Source organism: Hemitrygon akajei, chromosome 14, assembly GCF_048418815.1.
Source record: "Hemitrygon akajei chromosome 14, sHemAka1.3, whole genome shotgun sequence".
NCBI classification, from domain to species: domain Eukaryota; kingdom Metazoa; phylum Chordata; class Chondrichthyes; order Myliobatiformes; family Dasyatidae; genus Hemitrygon; species Hemitrygon akajei.
Genome location: NC_133137.1, coordinates 5,279,503 through 5,306,856, shown reverse-complemented (window position 1 = coordinate 5,306,856; position 27,354 = coordinate 5,279,503). Strand labels below are relative to the sequence as shown.

General features: G+C 49.8%; 1 protein-coding gene across 1 annotated transcript in view; it reads left to right on the top strand.

Annotated features, from left to right (window-relative positions):
* The first annotated feature begins 15,938 nt into the window (after positions 1-15,938).
* Positions 15,939-27,354, top strand: part of LOC140738251 (RNA-binding protein Musashi homolog 1-like) — a 201,844-nt gene continuing 190,428 nt past the window's right edge. The window contains 5 exon segments of the mRNA XM_073065404.1: positions 15,939-16,160; positions 16,427-16,467; positions 16,818-16,899; positions 17,073-17,091; positions 17,093-17,158. Of these exon segments, the coding sequence (XP_072921505.1) occupies positions 16,099-16,160; positions 16,427-16,467; positions 16,818-16,899; positions 17,073-17,091; positions 17,093-17,158 (270 nt within the window). The 5' untranslated portion in view covers positions 15,939-16,098.

Sequence of the window (27,354 nt, the reverse complement as noted above, 5' to 3'; positions counted from 1 at the left end):
CAGAGCTGAATGTGACCACCCTGTCAAATTACATCCACTTGTGCAGTCACTTGCTTTCTTGAACAATAATGGCTTTGCATGTCAGGACCAATCACTCCAGCCAAATCTTCTGCTTTTTTTAAACCAGGCGAACTCAGCAATGACATGCATTCATATGAACAAATGAATTCGAAGTTCAAAGTAAATTTGTTATCAAAGTATATATATACCACGATGAAATTCATTTCTTGTGGGCATTTACAGTAAACAGAATTCTGAGTAGACTGTTCTGCCATTCGCTCAGGTTACAGCTGACCGAGTCGTAACCTCATCTCTGCATTCCAGTTTAACCCCCGTAACTCTTCAAATATCTATCTTACATATTCAAGGACTTGGCCTTCGCTGCCTGTTGAGGAAGAAAATCAAAGCGTCATAAAGCTATACAGCATGGAAAAGGCCCCTCTTGTCTAGGCTGACCCAAGTTACCGACCTGTGCTAACCTGCATTTTGCCCGTATCCCTGTAAACTTTTCTTATCCATGAACCTGTCTAATTGCCTTTTAAATGTTGTAATAGCTCCCACTTCTACTTCTGCCTCTAGCTTCTCCCACATACCCCCCGCCTCTGGGTGAAAAACTTGTCCTCTGCTTCCTTTTAAATCTTTCCTCTCTCCCATTAAACCGATGTCCTTTTAGATTCCCCTAGCCTCGGATAAAGACTGATCGATGGCCTTCATGATTGTATAAAGTCGCCCTCAGGCTCCTGTGCTCCAAGGGAAAGAAGTCCCAGATTATCCAGCCTTTCTTTTATAACACAAGCCCTCTAGCCCCACTAACATTCTTGCCAATCTTTTCTGCATCCTTTCTAGCTTAAAGACATCCTTCCTACAGCTGGGTGACCGGAAAAGCAGTCAGTATTCCAAGTGTGGCTTTTAGTTGCCAGCCCATCCCCTGTTCTCAGTGCCCTGCTTGATGAAGGCAAGCATGCCAAATGCCTTCTTCACCCCTGTCTGCCTAAGGCAGCTCTTTTAGGGAACTATGGACCCGTACGTCCTCCAAGGTCTGTCTGCTTTGAAGACTCGTGAGCTTTCAGAGAAAGAAATCACTCATCTCTGAACTAATTTTTTAAAATAGTGACCCCTAGTGCTAGGGCAAACCTCCTTTCCACACACTCTGTCACGGTGGTGTAGCAGATAGCGCAATGCTTTTCAGCAGCCAGCTGTAAGGTCGGAGAGTTCGATTCCCACAGCCGTCTGCAAGGACTTTGTACGTTCTCCCCTTGACTGCGCGGGTTCCCTGTGCGTGCTCCAGTTTACTCCCACATTCCAATCACGTACAGTTAGGGTTGGTAAGTTGTGGGCATGCTATGTTGGCGCCAGAAGGGTAGCAACAGGTAAAGCTAGTCTTCGACCCCTCAGAATCTTATGTAGTGCCGTAGAGACAAGTAAGCTTCGGACTATCAAGCCTACACAAACCGTCAACCACCCATTTACATTAATCCTCTATTAATCTCATTCACTCCCCATATCCCACACAACAAGGCAAACTTCCAGCGACCAATTAACCTGAGTGCCTTTGGGAAGAAAGTATAAAGATGAGGTTGTTGAAGGGTTTCGGCCTGAAACGTCGACTCTACTCTTTTCCTTCAATGCTGCCTGGCCTGCTGAGTTCCTCCAGCATGCTGTGTGTGTTGCTTGGATTTCCAACATCTGCAGATTTTCTCTTGTTTAAGATTAGCTTTATGTGGCACATGTACTGCAGATCGGAACATTCAGTGAGATGTGTTGTTTATGTCAAGTTAAACGGCAAGGATGGTGCTGGGCAGCTGACAGCGTCACAACACTTCCAGCGCTGGCATAACATGCCCACAAGTCACTAACCCTAACTGTGCATCCTGGGAATGTGGGAGGAAGCACACAGGGTCAGGCGTAGAATCTTTACAGACAGCAGTGGGAATCGAAGCCTGTCCTTACAGGTTGGCACTGTAAAGTGATGTGCAAACTGCTATGTCACTTTGCCCATATAGAGAAGGGGAACTTGCATTTATATCACCCCTGACTGGACCTTGAGATGTTCCAGAGCTAAGATAGCCGATTGAGATGCAGCTATCTTTATACGATAAGGAGGAGCAGCTGTGATACTGTGGACATGGTAAATAAGCAGAAAATCAGTTTCCTTTGCTGGTGCTGGTTTACGGACAGAACCTGACTGGTGCGCCAAGAGATTTGCTCAGTTTCATGGGATCATCTACACCCATCCAAGAACGCTGGCAAATATTGGCTTAACGTACCTTGCTCAAGAGGTGCAGTACTCCCTCCGCAACTGCCAGCTAATCTGTTCACATTGGGGTTGATTCTGGTGAGTGTCCTAAATGTCTTCTGACCAAGAGTGCCAGCACTGAACTAAAGATGACACCTGATTACTGCAACCTTATTGAACTCGGTTCCTTAAGGTTGTCGTAGCTGGGGGAGGTAGTGGGAGTGAGCTCCCACTACCCGGCAAATGCTCCAGATGGCGTGAGCTTCAAGTAGCCACTGACAAGCAGTCCAGCTTCTGGCCTTCATGTGTGGTTTAGCCAATAAGCCCGACGGAACTGTTCCTACTGACAGGAGAAAGGACAGAGGCAGGTTACTAGTACCTTAAAACCATTTGCTTTCATCAGATGGGGCTTGTCAGCCATGGTTGGCAGCTTACCTAGGAGAAAGAAAACTCTGATCGCAAAGTGGCTGCCTTGCAGATGTACCCACTCATGGGGAAGGCTTCAGGAGTAAACACCGAGGAGATAATCGAAGCTGGAGTCCCTGAGGCAGTCCTGTGTTGAGTTCAACACTGAGTAGCAACTCCTGCGATACCGCAGGTGCCACAATGTACCGGTCGGTCCCTGCCGTTCCTGTGGGTTCATCAGATGTGTGGAGAGGGGCAGCTTGCTACACGGGCAACAGATTGTTCTCCATATTGTGCCGTCCTCACTGGCAAATCACGTAGACAGCTGGGACACAATTTCCATGGTCGACCCTGACCAACAGAGGGCCTCAACTATTGAAAGCAAATGACCAACCAGTAAATTAACATAGGCCATTATCCTTGCTTTTCACACTTTCTCTCTTAACTCGCTCAGTGAATAATCCTCCATGCAAACCCTAACCAAGCACATTCACAGATCATATTGGAAAACAAGACAGCATGATAAGAGGAAGATTGATAAGAATTACTTATCATCCTTAATTAGATTTGAGATTGGAACAATGTTGATTAACATCATTTCTGAGGACCACATTTGCTGAGGGCATTTAAAAGCCTCACAAGTGGACATGACTGACGCAGGTCGGAAACTGTTCGGGAACTGTCTCCTGTCCCAGTTAAGCGGCGTAGTGTCCCAAATAAACAAAGGGAATCCTGTCTTGATTTAGTTTTTGCTCTTTAAGAGTTGTCCCAAGTGCCCCGATTAACTGATGGCTCAATTAACCCGAATCCACAAACATTATAGAAGAGTGTTATATTTACAGCTGAGGTTTAGCTGTGAGTGTTCTATCTGGTAAGCTGGTAAGATTACCCGTAGTCGTAAGGTTGTAAATTCACCACCCTCACCTGAAACATGAGCACTAAAATTTATGCTGGCAACATTGAAGGAGTGCTGTGGTGTCAAAGATGTTATCTTTTGGATGAAACATTTATTTGAGACCCTCTATGTCCTTTTGGGTGTTCCATCATGCTAATTTAAGGATGGGGTAGAGGACTTATCTTGAAGCCCTAACCCTAACCAATTCTTATCCTTTAGTTATCCTCACTGAACTAACACTATCTGTTAGCGATGCCATTAGTAGTCATGCATTGCCTGCTGATCCTTGCAGCTTCTAGAAACTCTGCCTCACAGGGAGCCAGATCCAGACCTGTCCATGTGGAGTTTAAACCTTCTGCCTGTGACTGTTCTGTGGGATTCCTTTGTGTGTTCCCACATTCTCCAAAGTATTACGATTTATAGAGTAATTAGCCACCCATGTCTGGCTAAGTGGTAGAATCTGGGGAGGGCTGATGAGAATTTGAAGGGAATAAAGAAAATGGTGATTGTACATTGTGCTTGATAGGATTGCTTGTATATTTATATTATCTTCTTTATGCTTATTGTGTTTCTTTTTATATGCCGCATCAGAACCGGAGTAACAATCATTTTGTTCTCCTTTCACTTGTGTACTGAGAAAATACAATATACAATCTTGAACTTGTATGACTGCCCTCTGATGATGAAGACCCACAAGACCTCAGAGAATGTGGGCACTTCCCACTTCTCGGAAGCCTTGTCCAATGAAGGCAGACATCACGGATGAAATCTGCTAAAGTCTTCCATGTAGCAGCACCAACTCTGGCTGCATGAGATAAGGAACACTTAAAAATCAGGGAACTCAGCAGGTAAGGCAGCATCTATGGAGGGAAACAGGCAATCAATGATCCTACGTCAGGACTGATATTCCAGATTAAGGGTCTCTGCCTGAAATACCGATGACCACTTCCCTCCATAGATATTGCCGGACCTGCTGAGTACAACCATAATTTTGTGTGTTGCTTCTAGATTCCAGCATCTGTAGTCTGTTTTGACTCCAAGGCCTCAAACTCAGCACAATTATGTTGCTGGGAGTCGGACTACCTATGAGGCCCTGGAGAAATACCACTAAAGCTCTCTCTACAAAATCCTGTGAATCCCCCAGCAAGGTAGGCAAGCCAGCGTCTGCTGGCCAATAGCCCCTCTGGGTTGCATTGTCATTTGGACGAGTGACTCTCTAGACACTCTCCAAACGGGTGCTCCTGTTCAAGTTCCAACAAAGCAAGAGTTTACCTGGTAGGCAGAGGAAATGAAGGAAGGACATTCCCAAAACATCCCCGTCGACTCCTGGAATCCTCTGGTTTGCAGACACTTAAAGTGGGCCAGGAGCATTTGGTAAATTGATCACCTGTTTTATTATGGTCACAATTTTGCGTTTGGGTAGATATGGGTAAAAACCATATTAGATGCAGAATAAAGTGTTATACTCACAGAGAATGTACAGTGCAGGTAGCAGACAAAGCTCAAGGTCACAACGAGGTAGATTGTGAGGTTGAGTCCATCTTGTGGTAGTATGGAAATATTCAGTTGAGGGATGGAAGCTGTCCTTGTGCTTTCAGGATTCTGTATCTTCTGCCTGATGGTTTGGGGGAGGAGAGAGCATGTCCGGGTGGGGTCTGATTACACTGGCTGCTTTACTGAGACGGTGAGAGGTGTAGACGGGGGAGCCTGATTGCCGTGATGCTCTGAGCCCTCTGCATTTTCTTGCAGTTGTGGGCGAAGCAGTAGCCGTGTTGTAAAGTTGTCATGCATTCAGGTAGGATGATTTCTATTTTGCATCAATAAAAATCGGTGAGGGTCCTGAGGAATGAAGGGCACTCTTGAGCTTCCTTGGCCTTGGCATCATTATGGTTGGCACAAGGAAGGATATTGGTGGTGTTCACGCCCAGATAGTTGAAACTCTCAACCCTCGTGACCTCTGCACTGTTGATGTTGACTGGAGCCCGTACACTGCCCCTTCCTGAAATTAATGGCCATCTCTTTTGTCTCTCAGACATTGAGGGAAAGTTCACAACATCAAATTCATTCTTCAGGAGTACACAGGAGCCCAGGATAACTGGTACAAAGTACAGCACCTCCCAAGGTAACCAGCACTCTGTCCTCAACCAGGCATTACCTCTATTGCATCCGAGCCTGAGACTCCCTCATTGGCTACCTTAGGACTTAGAGAGTGGGAGTGGGAGCAAACTATCCCTGATCCCGAGGGAGAGGATAAAGGAAAGAAGGGAATGGTGTCACATTCTCAACGTTTGCAACAAAGACCACTTGAGTTCAGAGTTCAAGGCCTGGTCCTCTGCCGAGCATTGTGGGTATGCTATGTTGGCGATACTTGCAGGCTGCACTCAGCACACCTGAAAGTACGCTGGTTGCAAAAAACACATTTCACTGTATGTTTTGATGCACAGGTGATAAATTAAGTTGAATCTTGAGAAATACTTATGAGACATGAAGTTATTTTGAATAAGCACGAGGAGCTATGATATGTAAATTGTTCTTTTTTTTAACTCTACTTTCCCTTTACGTGAACAGAGAGTTCCCAGTGGTATTTCCCATTGCTGGTGAAGTGGGAATTCAGATGGGTGCAGCAGGGCCTTTAGAAAAATCCAGCAATCTCATGCAAGGGGTAACAAAATAAAACCAAATGGAAAGCCTTCATTATCCATAAACAACCCGACAAAGCGTTTATACTTGTCTTCCGGAGGCCCTCCATTGGTCAGGGTCAACCATGGACGTTGTGTCCTAACTGTGTTCGTCAAGGTGAAAAACCAGGCAGTACGATATGGAGAACAAGCTGTTGTCCATGCAGCAGGTCTTCCCCTCCACGCAGCTAATGGATCCAAAGGAACGGCAGAGACCGATAGTTTGGTACCAGCAGTGTCATAGGAGTTGCCTGTCAGTGATGAATTCAACGTAGGACTGCCTTCAGGACTCCAGCTCTGGATTTTTCCTCAGGGTTTTCTCCAGAGCCCTTCCCTATGCAGGGCAGCAGAGGCTGGAGATCAGAGCTGTCCTTCTCCCAGATAAGCTGCAAACTATGGCTGATGGGCCCCATTTGCCCGAAACAATTTTTTAAAAAGTGCTAGAAACCAACGTTTGCCCCTTCTCCTGTCAGTAGAAACAACCTACCTGGCTTAGTAGCTAAACCACATGTGAAGGCCGGGTGCTGGACTTGGTTGCCAGAGACTATTTGAGACACACGTGTTTAATAGGTGGTGGAGCTCATCACAACTACACCCCCTCTCTTACTATGACGACCTTAGGGAACTTACTTGTCTTACTTCTGGGAGCAGGGAGCACAGCTGTGGTACTGGCATGCTGAGGGTGAGGTGCGAGCTGAACCCCTTCCCTCAACTGCCAGCAATGCAAGCCAGCGTGTCACAGTGCATCAGCTCCCTCATGGACATTTAACCCGATATCAGAGATAAAGGCAACAAAACAACAACTTTAATTTACACAGCACTTTTAATGTAATGGAAACTACCCCCCCCCCCCCCCCACCAATCCCGGGAGATTCATAGCAGTGTAACCTAACAACTGACTTTGTGCCCCTGGAAGGAGATCCTCAGGACAGGAACTTGGTCAAAGAGGTGTTTTGTTAAGGGTTGTTTTATAGTGAGATTGATGAGCAAGAAGATTGGGGGGGGGGGGGGTGGGGTTATAAGCTCTCAGCCATCTATCATGATGGGCAATGGTTAGAAACAGATTAGGAGACTAGAATTTGAGGAGTCCAGAATTTCAGGAATCCAGAATTTCAGGAGTCCAGAATTTCAAAGCTACAGGCAGAGTACAGGGTTTCAGGGAGGGAGCCAAGTAATGAGGGGTTTGAAGATTATGGGTAATGCTTAATTAGAAATCAGAGCAGGTGTCCTGTACAGGAATGATAAATGAAGTCAGGACATGGGCAGTAGGGTTTTGCATGATTTCAGGAGTCTGCGGAGATGAAGGAAGGAGGTCGGCTGGGTGTCTGTTGGAATAGTGAAGTCTATTGACCCCAATCTATCAAGGATGTGTGATGGCCACCCATGCATCAGCCTGCCCGCGTTAAACGAAGTCACACACAAGCATTCTCCATTATGGGAATAACCCCTTAGGAGAACATCATACTCAGCCTGAGTGATCACACTACTACACATTGCATTTAGTACCTTTATCTGTAGCCCCATATCGATCCTGTACAACAGCTTGTTAGGCCGCACCTTATCCAATGCTTCATTACATCTACTGGCCCTCCTGTGTTTTCTCTTCTAATTAGTCCTCAATGTACTGGACCAAATGTATTAAACATGACATCATCAAAGCTGTGTAGTCTTGTTACAGAATGCACAGATAAAATGCTGGAGGAACTCAGCAGGCCCGGCAGCATCTATGGAAAAGAGTACAGTTGACGATTCAGGTCCAGACCCTTGAAGGTCTCTATTCCATAGATGCTGCCTGGCCTGCTGAGTTCCTCCTGCATTTTGTGTGTTTTACTTGGATTTCCAGCATCTACAGATTATCTCTTGTTAGTCATGTTATACTTTCCTTTGTGTTGTATTTTCCTCCTTCTTAATAGTAAATTCTAATACTTACCCCATAACTGACACTGGAATAACTCGCCTGCTGTTCCATGTTTTCTGTTTCCCTCTTCCATGAATATTACTGCTGCACTTGTTGTTTCTATTCCACTGAGAAATTTCCATAACCTAGGGAATTTTAGAATTAGACAAACAACACATGTTTTCTCTCTTCAGTCACATCTTTTAGAATCTTCGGGTATAAGACAACAAATCCAGGGCATTTGTTAACATTTAGGCTTGTTTGTTTATCTGCTTCTATTATATTGTAGCAGTGTAAAATGTGCTTATTTATACATTTATTGAGAAGCAGTGTTGGAAAGGCTCTCTCAGCCCTTCAAGCCACGCTGCCCAGCGACCCCAACTTAACGCTGGCCTAATCACGGGACAATTCACAGTGACCAATTAACCTACCGACCGGTACATCTTTGGACTGTGGGAGGAAACCAGAGCACCTGGAGGAAACCTATGTGGTCATGGGGAGAACGTACACACTCCTTAAAGGCGCTGGCGGGAAATGAACCCGGCTCACTGGTACTGGAAAGCGTTCTGCTAACCACTATGCTATCTTGCTGCCCTAAAGTCTAATATATAAACCAAGCTTATGGTAAATTTTTGAGAGAGGGGCTAAAAAGTGGGAGAGTGACTTATACACTGGTTTAACTTATACACTGATGTGTCTAACAATAAGTCCAGATGAAGGGTCTCAACAGAAACATCAACTGTCCATTTCTCTGATGCTGTCTGACCCACTGAGGTCCTCCAGCTTTTTGCAACAAGTCTTCCCAAACTGTCTGTACGCATATTCATCCCATCTTAATGCCTTGGACATCCAAATCCCCTCTTCACCCATTAATGGACTGATCTCTCCTCTCTCCTGCTGTTGGACTCGACTCTCTGCTCTCACTATCGGACAGACCTGTTGTTACTGGACACACCTTCCTTCTCCCATTGTCAGACCGCCTTCTCTCTTTGTGCTACTGCTCTGACCCCTCCTCTCAGGGTGCACATCTCCTCTACTCTCAGAATCAGGATCAAGTTTATTACTACTGGCATCTGATGTGAAATTTGTTCTATCACAGAAGCAGCACAGTGCAACACATTAAAAAAAATTTAAGTTACAGTAAGAATTAAAAAAAGTGCAAAAAGAGAGCAAAATAGTGAGGTGGTGTTCATGGACTGTTCAGAAATCTGATGGCGGAGAGGAAGAAGCTGTTTCTGAAACATTGATTATCTTTGAGCCCCTGTGCGTCCTCCTTGATTGACCGGCACTTGATGGCATACCCAATCTCCTCAGACTCACGAGGAGTGATAACCGTGGGCATGCCTTCTTCAAGATTGTGTCAATATGTTGGGCCCAAGACAGATTCTCTGAGGTGATGATACCCAGGAATTTGGAAGCTGTTCACCCTTACTACCACTGACTGTGTATTCTCTCCCTGAAGTCTACGATCAATTCCTCGGTCTTTCTGATGTTGAGTGCTAGGTTGTTGGTCAGATACGACTCAACCAACTCCTGTACACTTCTTTGTCACCAACTGCACATCAGGGAATTTATTTTCACCGCGAGGCTGACCCCTCCTCTGTGCAATGTGGAAGTCCGCTCTCTGCTCTTCTCTGTCAAAGCACCCTTCCTTTGCCTCAATGGTGAAGGTTCTTTTCTCAAGTGGCTTCTTGGGGGCAAGGACTGCTGAGAAGCAGAGTCTTATGTCCTTGCCCAAGGAGAAAGCAGGGACCTGATGGTCACTGAGTATTGGTATCCACCAGCATTTGGACATATATCATTTGATCAGGGGAAGTCGACTGGCTTTGCGCATGAAAGTTTATGCTTACTGGATCTTTTAGAGCTTTTTGAAAGGTATCTGAAAGAGTAGGTGAAGGTAGGGCAGTGGACGTGGTCTATTCGGACTTTAGTAGGGCCTTTGCAACGTCCTTCATGGTAGGCTGGTCGGGAAGGTTAAATGTCCTGGGATCCAGGAACTGCAAGCTAAGTGGATCCAAAACTGGCTCAGAGGAAGGAAGTAGTAGGAGGTGGCTGACGGCAGATTCTCAGAACGGAGACCTCAGACTGGACGTGTGCCACGTTGGGACCCTTACATGAATAAACATTTCCTATAATAAATGAACTGGATGTGAACATACAAAGGCTAGATCATTAAGTTTGCAGATGACATGAAAGTAGGAGCTGTGGTTGATAGTGAAGAATGTTATCATAGATTACAGAGGGGACTAAGATCAGTAAGAGAAGTGGGCTGAAGAGTGGCAAATGGATTTCTGCAGAGACAAGTGTGAGGTGATGCGTTTTAGAAAATCGAACCAACGTAGCACCTGTACTATGTATAAGTAAGACTTGTGCCTGCCAGAAAGTTAACATCATGGTAGTATATGCTGATGTTTACTCAGTGCCTGCTTTATTAGGTATACCTGATAAAGTGGACACTGGGTGTGTTTCTGTATGTTCACGGTCTCCTGCTGCTGAGGTCCATGCACTTCAAGGTTCGACGGGTTGTGTATTCAGAGATGCTCTTCTGCACACCACTGCTGTAATGCATTTTTATCTGAACCAGTCTGGCCATTCTCCTCTGACCTTCCTCAATAACAAGGCATTTTTGCCCACAGACCTGCTGCTCACTGGGTGTTTTTCACACCCTTCTCTGTAAACTCCAGAAGCTGTTGTGCATGAAAATCCCAGCAGATCAGCAATTTCTGAGATACTCAAACCACCCCCTCTGGCACCAATGCACACAAAATGATGGAGGAACTCAGCAGGCCAGGCAGCAGCTATGGAAGGAAGTACAGTCGATGTTTCAGGCCGAGACCCTTTGGCAGGACTGGCAATCATTCCACAGTCACAGTCACTCAGATCAGATTTCTGCCCCATTCTGATGTTTGGTCTGAACAACTGAACCTCTTGACCATGGCTGCATACTTTTATGCATTGAGTTGCTGCCACGTGATTGGCCGATTATACACTTGTATTAACAAGCAGGTGTACAGGTGTATCTGATAAAGAGGCCACTGTGTGTATAAGTACATTGATAATAAATTTACTTTGATTTTGACTTTTTGAGTAAGGCGGTCTGCAGGTGGATGCTGTTGATGGACACATTTCAAGGTGCAGCAGTACCTGGCAAGGGGCCTACTGAAGCCGAGTACAGTCACTGCCAAGGCCATGGTTCACAGTTCTGCCACCACTGGACACTGAGGCCCTGTGGTAAAGCCCCTCAAATGCTGCACAGCTGCATTGCGTGAGGAGGAAATATGAATGGTGTTAACGCTTTGTACAGGAAGATGTTGATTTGATAGAGACACAAGCGACTGCAGATGTAGGAATCTGGATCCAAAGATAATTTGCTGAAAGAGCTGAGTGAGTCAGGCAGCAGCTGTGGAGGCAAAGGAATGTTGACGATCTGGGTCGAGATCCTGCGTCAGAACTGATCCTTTGCCTCTGCAAGTAAAACTTGGCCTGCTGAGTTCCTCCAGTCGTTTCTTTCTTTGCGTTAAATCAAAGTTCAAAGTAAATCTGTTACCAAGGTACATTTGTGTCACCATATACAGCCCTGAGATTAATTTTATTGCGGGCGCTCACAGCGAATACAAAGAACCAGAACAGAACCAATGAAAGACTGAACCCAGCAGGACGGACGAAGAGCCAGTGAGCAAACGCCAACAGACTGTGCAAAAACAAAAATAAACCAAAATAATAGTAAATAAATAAATATTGAGAACATGAGATGAAGAGTCCTCAAAAGTGAGTCCATAGGTTATGGGAACAGTTGAGTGATGGGGCAAGTGAAGTTCTCCCCTCTGGTTCAAGAGCCTGATGTTTGAGGGGCAATAACTCTTCTTGAACCTGGTCGTATGGATCTTGAGCCTCTTGCACCTTCTTTCTGATGGTAGCAGTGAGAAGAGAGGATGGCCTGGATGGTGGGGGTCCCTGATGATGGATGCTGCTTTTGGAAATACAGTGACTGTTTAAAACAAAGACATGACTCCATGTGTGTTCACTGCACATGCTATTCATGATTATATTTTCGGGGGAAAAGTGGAACAAGCTGTGTATTGTCTCAAGTGCATAAAAGAACCATGTGGTGCACCCTGTAGAGTGGCTGTTTCACAGGTCCTGTGTGTGTGTGTGTGTGTGTGTGTGTGTGTGTGTGTGTGTGTGTGTGTGTGTGTGTGTGTGTGTGTGTGTGTGTGTGTGTGTGTGTGTGTGTGTGTGGAGTTTGCACGTGCCTCCTGTCACCATGTAGGTTTCCTCTGGCCCCTCAGGTTTCCTCCCACATGCCAAAGACAGGCAGGTCAGTAAATTCATTTCCTGCTGTAATTTGCCCTTGGAGCAGGGGGTTCCACCCATGGCCCGATACCGTTAAGCAAGAGCTCTGTGGACCCCTGTCCCAGAGGGTGGCTCATTGGCAGAATCTGGAGGGGGATTTGGTGGGAATGTGGATGGAATAAAATCACTGAGGAGGTTTGGCAGTGAACCAGTTTCCATATTGTATAATTCTGGCCCTGTGGCTCAAAAAAACAAGGCAGGGAGGGGGAGAGAGGGAATGATGTGTTTGGTCCTCAGTCTGGCCCTAGTTCCTCAAGCAGATTGTTTGCTTGCTAATTGCACTGCTGCTTGTTGGATCTTTCTGTGCAAAAATGTCTCCCCCATTCCTTCCCACAGTTGTAGGCCACGGCATTTTTTGGGGCTAAAGAAGAAAGCATTCCAGACCATCTTTCCCTTCCATTGCTGTGTCAGTCCGGCTGCACGAAGATGGGAAATGTACAGTGAGGAGTCTCTGGTCCTGGTGAGTCTGGGTCGAGCCAGTCTTGTCCTGCCCACCCACCAATGGTTGTTCCCCTGGCGTTTAATAAATAATGACTTGCGACATGTTTAGACTGTGCGAAGCCTCACCAAGTGCAGCCTTTCGATTCATGGAGAGTTGGTTGGGGAATATTCGGGCTGCCAAGACTGCACGAGCTGGCTCTGTTTGCAAGACAGGCAATATTGCAAATACATATATACATCTTCAAGTAGCTTAGCTGTCATGAAAGATTGAAATCTAAATGGAATTTGATTGACCAAAACACCTGGATGTGAATACCACAGCCACCCCCTCCCCGCACGCATCTGTCTGTAACACGACACTGTCCAGGGCCCAGGGCAAAGGTGATAAGGTGATGTAAACAGTGGTAGGGAATCAAATGTACTGCGTATCAACGGAACCCAAGTGCATTCTTTCAGCTGGGGTGAACTTCCAGATCCTCGCACAATGAGCATAAGTTTTTTTTATAAATCAGATTTGACACAATTCTGTTACGTCAGCAGCAGAATGTATTAATGACTTGTTCTGAAATAGTAACATGCCTTACGAACAACCAATAATCGCTGCATTTTAAAACGTCCCCCGCTGCATTTAATTCGGAATTCGACTTATCAGTTGTGGATGTAGGTCCTGAGCGGCTGCGAGTGGATCAGGCGCTTGCATCGTTCGTGCCTTAAATCGGCCACGTGATGATTAATCCTTGGTGCGGGTGAAGTCATCTTGCTGAGACCCGTCGGCAACATGAGCTGACCGACAGGCAGTTTAAACACAAAACCCTGCTAACCTTCCGTAATCCCCTGCGTACCAAAAACAGGATCAGGCTGGAAGGTACAATTAAACCCAGAAGGACACCGCACTGACTTTTTTTTAATAAATAAATCGTCAGAGTGCACTAAGTTTAAATAATCTTTTGAGCTCACAAAGGGCGAAACATTATTTTGACATATGGCCTAAAACTAAAGGGAAGCATTCTCTGAACTCTCCACATCTGTGCCGCACAGCCCCGGGTTACATTCTGACCGTTCGTCCTTGTAGCACATGTGTAAACTTTGAATTGGTCCGTTCCCCTCATTCACCGTGTTGGTTTTCTTCCCTCGATCTCTTTGAGCCGATTCATCAAGCATGTGGAAGCATTTCTGCTTGTCTCGTGGAGCGGTGGTCCTCAAGCTGCTTGCTTTTGCGATGTCCTGGTCAAAACCTCTAGCCACCCCCCCCCCCCCCAGAAGCTCAGCACCTCAGTGCACTAAATATATAATAAATTAATCGCCCTGCGTTTAAACAACAGTACACACTCTGTCAAAGGCTGAATGGGTGGAATGCTCAAATGGTCACCTATTATAAAAGGCGAAGGGCGCCCGGAACTACCAGTACAGGATCGTTTACATGATTATCTTTTTTATATCCGGTGAAACAGACGCTGGTGTGTTTGTGTGTGAATTCTATTCCGTCTCCAGCTCTGCAACTTCTTAGGTGATTATCTTCCTACGAGTGACCTTTTCAAATGAGATCCAGTCAGAGATTTATTTTTCTTAATCATCCATCACGTGCCATGGATTACTGTAAACCGTAATACTTATTTAAAACATTCCGATCGTTCAGTAAATTGTTTTTGGTTGAAACTCTGGAGGGGTAAACAGATATAGAGTATACAGTTTGAAACAATGCCCTATAATAATGTTACAGCCTTTCGATGGGTGCTCTGCCTTTATTTCGCAGATGTAATGAAATATCTTTAGTAACTCGCCTACTGAATGTCAACAAATTTTCTCTCACTGTTAAAGTACGTTAAACGTTTGTCCCTCAACTCACAGACTGTGGAGAAACTGGTCACCGGGCTCTGAAAGTTAAGGATATTCGTATGTTTACACTGATTTTAGTTGAGGAATATACATTTAGAGTTATTGGGGTTACCTCATCCGTGTTACTGAGTTTTGTCGCACGTTGGGAATATTTGGCTTCATTTTGAAATCACACAAATCCCTTTACCTGTTTGAACCATGCCCTGTTTCTGTGGGAGTGAGAGTCTCCATTGCTGTGTAATGATTCCGTTGCCACGTGTAAAGGTTCGCGTAAATTTAATTACAACCATTGTACACGGTAAAGTCTTAATGTGTTCACCAATGTTCAGGCAAACAGGATGAGATTAAAACCAGATTTCTGTTATCGTTTTATAATCAAGGCGATTTTCATAATTTGAGATCAAAATCCAAACACTGACATACATGAGGATATAACCGCAATCAAGAGATGTTGTCACCCGGAGTTTGTTATGAAAAGGGAAACACGAGGAACGAAGAGTCCGCGTCTCAAACTGAGATGAAGCGTCCTTCTGTGTGTCTTTGTAAAGTATTCTGCTTTCAGGATTTGCAAGGATATCCATCCAGCAAATCACTAAAAGCCGAAATGCTAATTCTAGTGTGCGGGAGGGAGGAGGGGTAAGGAGTTCCTTCCACTGACCAATACAGGCGATGCTACACCTTCCTCCCTGCATCTGCAAATAGCAGTGGACCACCCACATCACAGCACCCCGAAGTCTCATTGCCACTGATGAAAGAAATGACTAAAATAAGACCGGTTTGATTTCATTTCAGAAAATAAAACTTCCACAAGCCTTTATACTCAGTCGAAAGTGCGATCTTTCAAATGGTAAACAGTGAATATAAATGTTCTGTTATCTCGTGGATGCAGATGTCATTGTCCCTGGAGTTTGACCATTTCCTGATCTAATAATCTGCTTTAAAAATCCCGCAGCAGCTCCGGCTGCCCACGTGGAATTCCAATAAATTAAAAAGAAAGTATCGGACGATTGTTTTTGTAACTTTCACCGCGCGTTCTTCCCATTGTTACATCAGCGGGCGAGGCGGTTGCCCCGGAGACGGGCCGGACCCGCCAGTCAGTGGCCGCCGGTCCGCTCGGGAGGGAGGGAGGGAGGGAGGCGGGACGATGCTCGGGATGGGGCGCTGACTCCGCCCACTTTCGGCGGGATAGGAGGAGGGGACTAGCGAGGGGGGGAGGGGGTTCAGGCCGGGTCATGAAGAGCCGCTCGGCCGGGCTGCCCCTTCCCTCCCTCCCGCCAGTGACGATCCCTTGCTCCCCCCCTGTGCATCCCTACCTCTGCTAAGCGGGCCCTTCTTGCCTGGCTGGAACTGGAAGGTAATGGAGGCGGACGCAAATCCAGCCAACTCGGTGCTCAGTGCAGACTCGCAGCACGATCCCTGGTACAGGAGCTAAAATCCAATTCATTTATTTAGTATTTTTAAAGCAATCACATTTAATTCTTCATAATCAAACTTTTATTTAATTTCGCTAACATCATCCGGTTTAAAATTGTAGTGTTGACTTTCAAAGGGTGGCTTGGGTTAACGGCCCAACTTTTTTTTCTTTAAATGTGTATGTGTGTGTGAGGTGCCAACATGGCCGAATCCCGTGTCTGAGTTGTGTCTTTGTCTTTTTTTCCCCTCTCTCTTCTTCATATTTTTTTTAGCAAAATGTTCGTCGGGGGACTGAGCTGGCAGACCACGCAAGGTAAGGAGGGTCACGATTCACCTCCCAACTTTTTAAAAACTTCTCTTAAAAATTCAATTGATAATTCCGCATTTTTGTATGTTCATACAAATCGTTGTGATTACATCTCGAAACGTAAATTTTACTTTAAGCGTAAATCAAACACTCTCCTGTCAAAAATGCGGTTTTAGTCACATAAATTTGGATGGGCAGCCCGTGTTTTAATTACCCGGTGCTGCTTGATACGGATGTTTATTTTTAATTAAAGTTTTAATTGCACTTTTAAAAAAAATACATATTCTACTTGAAGACTTGTTTTTTTGAAATTTCTCCTGACTTGTGTTCTCTCCCCCGACCCCTCATGTTAACAGAAGGTCTTAAGGAATATTTCTGTAAATTTGGCGACGTGAAAGAATGCATGGTGATGCGAGACCCAGTTACAAAACGCTCAAGGTAAGCGAGCGGCTTACTACTCGCAAACTTCTCTTTGAAATGAACGTTTGTGTAATTCATCTGAAATCTCGATCCGAAACTGCTCCATATATTTCACTGTGTGTCTTTATCTTCTAAGTGAAAACGCGCTACGACGGGAAAAATAGTGAATCGCTGCTTTTTATATTTTTTAGAGGATTCGGTTTTGTCACCTTTTGTTGACCAAACGGGCGTAGATAAAGTTCTAGCGCAGCCGAGGCATGAACTAGATTCAAAGACGGTAAGTGATTTGATTTTCTTTTCCCTTCAATCCAAAGCGAGGAGTGTACTAGTGCGGGGTGATGTAGAGGGCTGGGACTGGTGGCGCTCGGCCGAGGTGGCCGGTAGACAGGGACGGGGCAGGTTTCTGAGATCCCTCACCATTCCCAAATCCCCCCCCCCCCGTCCTATTTTTGTTGTGCCGTTTCAAAGAGACACCGAGCTCACGTCATGTGCTTTGCTTTGAGATCCATGCAGATTGCTCCGGAGTTTCCCACACGATGGGTTCAATGGTGCAGAGCAGAATCCGAGGAGGAACTGGGAGAGGGAGAAGTGTGGTGGGGTGGGGGGTTGCGGGGAGGTGAAAGAAAAGAGCGCTTCAGCGTTCCCACGGCGATCATTGGCATGGCAACAGGGGCAGCTGGGGGGGGGTGTGTAAGATCATAAATAGGTCAACATTCATTCATTCATTAGGCCAACACTGCTATTAAAACAGATAACCGACTTTCATGGTTTCGGAGGGAACCAACCGCTGCTTTCTGGCCGAGTTGATTAGGTGCGGATCACTGTGCACCCCGGGATTGATTTAATTTTTTGTTACTGTGGAATAATTTTACAGGTCCAGATTTGTATGGCATGATTGATCTGGAAGTGAAGGCTATTTCCTGGCAACAGATCTGTGCTGAGTCGATTCGGATTGTTATTTGTTACAGGGGATTTCTGTCGTTCCTCAGAACATCTCTCTGTCTGTGTGTGTGTCTCTCTCTCTCTGTCTTTCTGCTTTCTCTCTCACTGTCTCGCTCTGTCTTTCTCTCTGCCCACTCTCTCACTGTCTGTGTCGGCTGTCTCTCGCCCTCATCTCTTGCCGCCTTTCTCTTTTCTCTGTGCCCCCTTCTTGCGCTCTCTTAGCCCCCTTCTCGCTCCCCCTTTGCAAACCCTCTCTCTCGTCCCCGTTCCACCCTCGTCTCGTTGACCCCCTGTTTGCCCATTTCCGCTCGTGCTCACCTCCTGTTCTCCCGCGCTTTCCCTGTCGCACCCCCCGCGCAACCCCAGTTTTGGTGGCTCTCGCTCGCTCGCCTGCTGCACCCAGACTCACACTGACTCACCGCACACCTCCTCTATCTCACACCCCCCCACTATCGCACACTCACCCCCCACTTCACCACCCCCCCCCACGACAGCTCACACACCCGCACGAGCTCACCCCCCCACTATCAGCTCACCCCCACCTCTATCTGCACCCCACCACTAGCTCACCCCACCACGATCGCTCACCCAACCACTAGCCGCACCCCACCACTAGCGCAACCCCCCCACGATGCTCACACCCCCCCACGTAGCGCACCCCCCCCACTATCTCACACCCCACCACTATCGCACCCCACCACGATCGCACCCCACCCCACTAGCGCACGCCCCCTTCGTAGCTCATGCCCCCTCTAGCGCACGCCCCTAGCGCAGGCCCCCAGCTCACCCCCTTCTAGCTCACACAGAAGCCCTCGATGCTCACAGTACACCCCCGCTGATCTCACACATCACCCCCGCGATCACACACACACCCCCCGCTATCACACACTCACCCCCTCAGCACTCTCACACCCCGCTATCACACCCCCCGCGTATCACACTCCCCCTCGAGCGCACACCCACCCGTCTAGCACACCCCCCATCACACCTCCTCGAGCTCACATCCCCTCGAGCTCACACCCCCCTGCTGAGCTCACCCCCCCGCTATGCACACACACAACCCCTCTAGCGCACACCCCACCTGTATCACACACCCGCTCTAGCTCACACTCCCTCTAGCGCATCACCGCCGCTGAGCTCAACACCCCGCTCTATCTCAACACAACCCCGCTCTATCTCACACACCCCTCTAGCGCACACATACCCCGCTAGCTCACACTACCCCTCTAGTCGCTCACAACCCCTCGATGCGCACACAACCCCTCGATCGTCACACCCCCCCTCTATCACACCCCCAGCTACAACCCCCCTAGCACAACCCCCCTAGCACTCACCCCCGATCACACCCCCCTCGAGCACACCCCCTCGTATCACACCCCCGTCGAGCACAACCCCCTCTATCACACCCCCCTCTATCTCACCACCCGCGTTCGCACACACACCCCCGCTCTATCTCACACACAACTACCCACTGCTCCACACCCCCCCGCGAGCTCACTACCCCCGCTATGCTCACCACCCCCCCTCTAGCGCATCACCCCCCCGCTAGCTCACACCCCCCTCGAGTCGCACACCCCCCACGATCGCACACCCCCCCCGCTAGCGCACCCCCCCCGCTGAGCTCACCCCCCCGCTATCGCACCCCCCCATCTCACACACCCCCCTATCTCACACACCACCGAGTATCTCACACACACACACACCCGCTAGCGCACACACACACCCCCTCTAGCGCACACACCCCCTCTAGCGCACACACCCCCGCTAGTCTCACACCCCCCTCTAGCTCACACCCCCGCCTCTATCGCTCACACACCCCCTCTATCTCACACTACCCCCTCCGCTAGTCGACCACACCCCTCGATGCTCACACACCCCCTCGAGCTCACACACCCCCGCGGCTATCTCACTCACCCCCTCTATCGCACACTACACCCTCTCTCACACACTCACCCCTCGATCTCACACACACACACCCTTCTATTCTCACACACACACCCTCGTAGTCTCACACACACACACCCCAGCTCACACACACACCCCTCTATCTCACACACACACACCCCTCTATCTCACACACACACACCCCTCTATCTTCACACACACACCCCTCTATCTCACACACACACCCCTCTATCTCACACACACACCCCCCTCTAGCTCACACACACACCCCCTCTAATCGCACACACACACCCCGCTATCTCACACACACACCCCTCTATCTCACACACCACACACCCCTCTATCTCACACACACACACACCCCCTCGATCTCACACACACACACCCCCTCTATCTCACACACACACACACCTCATCACACACACACCCCTCTATCTCACACACACACACACCCTATCTCACACCACACACCCTATCTCACACACACCCCTCTATCTCACACACACACCCCTCTATCTCACACACACAACCACTCTATCTCACACACAACACCCCCCTCGATCTCACCATGCACATCACCCCTAGCTCACACACACACACACCCCCCTCTATCTCACCCCCCATCTCACACACACCCCCTATCTCACACCCCCCCATCTCACACCCCCCCCATCTCACACACCACATCCCTCTATCTCACACACATACACCCTCTTCTATCTCACACCCCCCCTCTATCACACACTCACACCACACCCTCTATCTCACCCCCCCCCCTCTATCTCACACCCCCCCCTCTATCTCACACCCCCCCTCTATCTCACACCCCACCTATATCTCACACACACCACCCTCTATCTCACTCACACACACCCTCTATCTCACCACCCCCACTATCTCACACCCCACCTATAGCTCACACACAAACCCTCTATCTCACTCACACACACCCTCTATCTCACTCACACACACCCTCTATCTCACACCCCCACTATCTCACACCCCCACCTATATCTCACACACACCCTCTATCTCACTCACACACACCCTCTATCTCACACCCCCCACTATCTCACACCCCCACCTATATCTCACACACACCACCTCTATCTCACACACCACACCACCCCTATCTCGCTCTCACACAACACCACACTCACACCCTCTATCTCACCCCCCCTCTATCTCACCACCCCCCCATCTCACACCCCCCTCTATCTCACACACACACACACACACCCTCTATCTCACACACACACACCCTCTATCTCACACACTCACACCCTCTATCTCACACCCCCCCTCTATCTCACACCCCCCCTCTATCTCACACACCCCCCTATCTCACCCCCCCTCTATCTCACACCCCCCCATCTCACACCCCCCCCTCTATCTCACACACACACACACCCTCTATCTCTCACACACCACACCTCTATCTCACACACTCACACCCCTCTATCTCACACCCCCCCCTCTATCTCACACCCCCCCTCTATCTCACACACACCCCCTATCACACCACCCTCTATCTCACCCCCCTCTATCTCACACACACACCCCCTCTATCTCACACACACACCCCCTCTATCTCACACACACACCCCTCTATCTCACACACACACCTCTCTATCTCACACACACACACCCCTCTATCTCACACACACACCTCCTCTATCTCACACACACACCCCACCTCTATCTCACACACACACCTCCTCTATCTCACGCATACACCCCCTCTATCTCACCCCCCATCTCACACGCAATCCTCTTATCTCACACACACACACTCTATCTCTCACACACACACCCCCCCCCCTCTATCTCACCCCCCCTCTATCTCACCCCCCTCTATCTCACCCCCCTCTATCTCACCCCCCCTATCTCACCCCCCCTATCCACCCCCCCTATCTCACCCCCCCTCTATCTCACCCCCCCTCTATCTCACACACAACCCCCTCTATCTCACACACACACCCCTCTATCTCACACACACACCTCTCTATCTCACACACACACACCCCTCTATCTCACACACACACCTCCTCTATCTCACACACACACCCCCTCTATCTCACACACACACACCCTCTATCTCACGCATACACCCCCTCTCCTCTCACCCCCCATCTCACACGCAATCCCTCTATCTCACACACACACACTCCTATCTCTCAACACACCCCCCCCTCTATCTCACACACACCCCCCCTCTATCTCACCCCCCCTCTATCTCACACACACACACCCTCTATCTCACACACACACACCCTCTATCTCACACATACACACCCTCTATCTCACACATACACCCCTCTATCTCACCCCCCCATCTCACACGGCACACCCTCTATCTCACACACACACACCCTCTATCTCTCACACACACACACCCCCTCTATCTCACACACACACACCCCCTCTATCTCACACACACACCCCCCTCTATCTCACACACACACCCCCTCTATCTCACACACACACACACCTCTATCTCACACACACACACACCTCTATCTCACACACACACCACCCCCTCTATCTCACACACCCCCCTCTATCTCACACACCCCCTTCTATCTCACACACCCCCCTCTATCTCTCAACACCCCTCTAGCGCACACACACACCACCCCCCATCTCACACACACAACACCCCTATCTCACACACACACCCTCTATCTCACACACACACCCTCTATCTCAAACACCCCCCCTCTATCTCACACCCCCCTCTATCTCACACCCCCCCCCTCTATCTCACACCCCCCTCTATCTCACCCCCCCCTCTATCTCACACACCCCTCTATCTCACATACACACCACACACCCTCTATCGCACACACCCCTCTGTCGCACACACACCCCCCCCTATCTCACATTCACACACAGCCCCCTCTATCTCACACCCCCTCTATCTCACACCCCCTCTATCTCACACCCCCTCTATCCTCACACCCCCCCTCTATCCACACACACACACAACCCCTCTATCTCACACCCCCCCCTCTATCTCACACACACTACCCCTATATCTCACACACACACACACCCCCTCTATCGCACACCCCCCTGTCGCACACACCCCCCCTCTATCCTCACACACTCACCAACCCCTCTATCTCACACACACTACCCCTATATCTCACACACACACACACCTCCCTCTATCTCACACCCCCCTCATCACACCCCTCTATCTCACCCCCCTCTATCTCACACACACCCCCTCTATCTCACCCCCCCTCTATCTCACACACAACCCCTCTATCTCACACACAACCCCCTCATCTTCACCCCCCCTCTATCTCACACACAACCCCTCTATCTCACACACACCCCCCCTCTATCTCACCCCCCCTCTATCTCACCCCCCCCTCTATCTCACCCCCCCTCTATCTCACCCCCCCTCTATCTCACACACAACCCCTCTATCTCACACACACTACCCCTATATCTCTCACACACTCTCTCACACACACACACACACACACACACACACACAACACACACACACACACACACACACACACACACACACACACACACACACACACACACACACACACACACACACACACACACTCTGTCCCCCTCTCCCTCTGCCCTCCCTCTGTCCCCTCTCCCTTGCCCTCTCTCTGTCTCCCTCTCCCTCTCTCTGTCAGCAGGTACAGGCCTGTTTAATCGGTTGAAGCAGTGGAGAGTGGGATGTTGTTCACGTTTCTGTTTATTGTGAAGTGTGTGAGCGGGTCCGTGTTATGGAGTTGGGTGAAGGTAGCCATTTGAGAAGGGGGTCTGTTCCTGTACTGACCAGCAGCTTTTGTCATGTTAATAGCAATGGAGCCATGCTCCTTGTCCTTGTAGGGTTGAGTACTCAGCTTGCTCGAGCGGACTCTCTGGAGCACACTGATTCAACTCGTTAGGTTGTGGCGTGCCCCTGTTAGATCGCAGTCTGAAGGAGGAGGCATTTAGCCCATTGAGCTGTAGCTATTCTGTAGACCCACTACCTGCTTTTCCCTTTCTAAACCTCGTTTAATTATTTATCCCATTCTCCATTGGCTGTTGCTATTGAATAAGCTTTTAGGCAGTGCGTCACAATTCATTATTTTTATCAAATGCAAATGTAAAACGCTTGCTCTTCCTAATCCTGCTGTCTGATCGCCTGGCCTTGCTGAGTCCGGTGACTTAAGTGGACTGTGTGGCCTTTTTTTTTCCGGTTTGTTGCCCTCGTGGCCGGGTTTTTGCTGGCGAGCTGAGTCGTTGGGTGGGTGTCGTGCTGTCTTGTTCCAGGGGGAGTATTGTGGCAGGATCTAAACCCAGCCGCCTCCTTGGGCACGCACCCTCCAGCTGAGCTTCCTGTGGGGTGCTGGAGCCTGATGCTCTGGTCTGGGGGTCTGTGTACTGCCAGGGTACAGGGGCAGGCTGCGGAGCCTTGTGCAGCCCCTCACCAAAATCAGACTTAACAGGAGGCGTGCCAAGCTGAATTCATCTCAGTCACACAGGGTCAGATTTTGGTGAGTGGTTGCATGAGGTTCTGCAAGATTAGTGTGGGTGGGTCTTGCCAACACTTGAAGGTGTGTGTTCGGTCAGAGGGGTATTTGTGCCAGTGGCTACAGAGATAGAGTCCTGTGTACTTATCTCATGAGAACCTGGAGAAAGTAAAATGGGAAAAGAAACTTTGATTTTTCTCGTTTAGTGCAGTGGTTCCCTAACCCAGGGGCAAAGACCCCTTGCTTCATGGTATTGGTCCACGGCATCAAAAGGGTTGGGAATCCCCTGGTTTAGTGTGATGTGGTTCCGCACCGGCTCCGGAATTCGGGTCAGCTATCTATGTCATTGAGATTGGCTCGCCCTGCTGGGGTGGGGGGGGGGGGGGTGGGTAGAGGCAGGTACATTGGGGACATTTAAGAAATTCTTCGACATGCTGATGATAGAAAATGGTTATGTGTGAGGGAACGGTCAGATTAGTCTTAGACTAGGTTAAAAGGTCAGCACAGCAATCTTACATGAGAAATGGGAGCAGGAGTAGGAGTAGGCCATTTGTCCCATCGAGCCTGCTATGCCATTCAATAAGATCATGGCTGATCTGGCCATGGACTCATCTCCACCAACCTGCCTTATCCCCCTAACCCCTATTTCCCCTACTATGCAAAGATCTTGGGCTTAAGGGCTTGCACTGTGCTGTAATGTTCAATGAAATTTGGGGTGGGGGTCTGTGGTTATTTTCCAAGAATGAGCATTGATAAGAGTAGCTGGCAAAGTAGCATTTGATACTCATTCTCAGTTTCTCGTCATGAAAGGAAAGTGGCCCTGTGGTGGCATTTCGGGGCACGAGAAGATGGTGGCGATTGACTGCAGCAGCGTGTGGCTTGGAGGCAGTTGCCTTGGCTCTGGGTGGTGGGAGGGCGTTGGGCCTCTGGGTGGTGGGAGGGCGCTGGACCTCTGGGTGGTGGGAGGGCGCTGGGCCTCTTGGTGGTGGGAGGGCGCTGGGCCTCTGGGTGGTGGGAGGGCGCTGGGCCTCTTGGTGGTGGGAGGGCGCTGGGCCTCTGGGTGGTGGGAGGGCGCTGGGCCTCTTGGTGGTGGGAGGGCGCTGGGTCTCTGGGTGGTGGGAGGGCGCTGGGTCTCTGGGTGGTGGGAGGGCGCTGGGCCTCTGGGTGGTGGGAGGGCGCTGGACCTCTGGGTGGTGTGAGGGCGCTGGGCCTCTGGGTGGTGGGAGGGCGCTGGGCCTCTGGGTGGTGGGAGGGCGCTGGGCCTCTTGGTGGTGGGAGGGCGCTGGGCCTCTGGGTGGTGGGAGGGCGCTGGGCCTCTTGGTGGTGGGAGGGCCCTGGGCCTCTGGGTGGTGTGAGGGCGCTGGACCTCTGGGTGGTGTGAGGGCGCTGGGCCTCTGGGTGGTGGGAGGGCGCTGGGCCTCTGGGTGGTGGGAGGGCGCTGGGCCTCTGGGTGGTGGGAGGGCATTGGGCCTCTTGGTGGTGGGAGGGCGCTGGGCCTCTTGGTGGTGGGAGGGCGCTGGGCCTCTGGGTGGTGTGAGGGCGCTGGGCCTCTGGGTGGTGGGAGGGCGCTGGGCCTCTTGGTGGTGGGAGGGCGCTGGGCCTCTGGGTGGTGTGAGGGCGCTGGGCCTCTGGGTGGTGGGAGGGCGCTGGGCCTCTGGGTGGTGGGAGGGCGCTGGGTCTCTGGGTGGTGGGAGGGCGCTGGGCCTCTGGGTGGTGAGAGGGCGCTGGGTCTCTGGGTGGTGGGAGGGCGCTGGGTCTCTGGGTGGTGGGAGGGCGCTGGACCTCTGGGTGGTGGGAGGGCGCTGGGTGTGAGATGTGCCGAAAGCGGTGGCCGGCTCTGCGGTGCAGAGGTGCTCGTTGTCACTGAGGAAGCCGGTGACAGGCTGTCTGTCAAACGCACAGTGTTGGTTGCTCTGCTGGTGTGGTGTGGTCATGCCTGACCAAGAATATGCAGAGTGTCCGACATCTTTCTGGTCTGCCACTGGAAGGCAGAGAGAGACTGAATGGCTCTGCAGCCAGGGCCTTTCTGTGGCAGCTTTGGAATTCTGTCCACCGCTCTGAGGGCCACACTATACAGAGTGTTGGATTGTAGTTGGCTTGGTGATGTAACATGTACTTTCACCGGCCACGTGTGTGGGTAGCTTGGCAGTCTTCTGACACTGACTGCCTCATCATCGGAGGAGTTGTAGGTGGTGCTGCATTGGGAACAAACTCTCTGCCGGCGAGTCGATGGAGTTTATGCTGAAGCAGTGGAATCCCCATTGGCCACCACGCTGCATGAAACGTCAAAGGCAGTCCTCGCGTCTCGCCTATGTGTAGGCCCAGGGCTGGGATTGGCGCACTGATGGAATCTAAATTGTGCGTCTGTGAGCTTCCCTTGGTGAATGAACTGGCTGCCTCGCTTTGTGTCGGGGTTGCAGAAGCTTGCTCTCGTGCCGGCTGTGGGGTCGCTCAGCCTGCCCAGAAAGTGAGCTGGCTGTTCCAGCGTGTGTACTCCGGCTTGGCGCCTCGTCTTCAGGCGCATTCTACGCCAATCCCGGAATGCAGTCCTGCACTTGTCGAGCGAGGTTTGGACACCCGTGGCTTGGTTAGGGAGTGAAGTGCAGGCAGGCAAAGGGATTGCTGATTTATTATGGAATGCAGTTCCGATAATCCGAAGCCTGTCACAGTTGGAGCTGTCGGATTTGTTCCTAATTATTTTCTATCGAGCGGGTTGGTAGCACCTGCCTCCATAGACAAGGACTGTGTGGTGGCCATTTTACCAATGCAGTCTATGACTGGTAGGCCGGCAAGGAGCAGGTCACCTCGAGTCCCTTGTACGTCAGCTTGCTGCCCAGCTGTTGCAAGTCCTGTGGGAGGCTCTCTTGGTGTATGTGCGATGATTCCCCTTTTTTATTCCCTCAAACAAGTACTGTCTCCCGCTGCTGCCTCAAGGTGAAGTGACTGCTGCTGAAAGGAGTGGAGGGCGGTTTGTTACGGGATCAGGAACTGGGAGCCCATGCCCAGGAGTAAGCAGAATGTTTGCAGCTGGTTGGATTTGGTTGAAAACCTGGAGTGTTGTTGCCAGCATCTCATTTTTGCTGCCTGTAGTGGTTGCCATGTAGCCGTCAGGAGAAGGGGATTTGCATTCCTC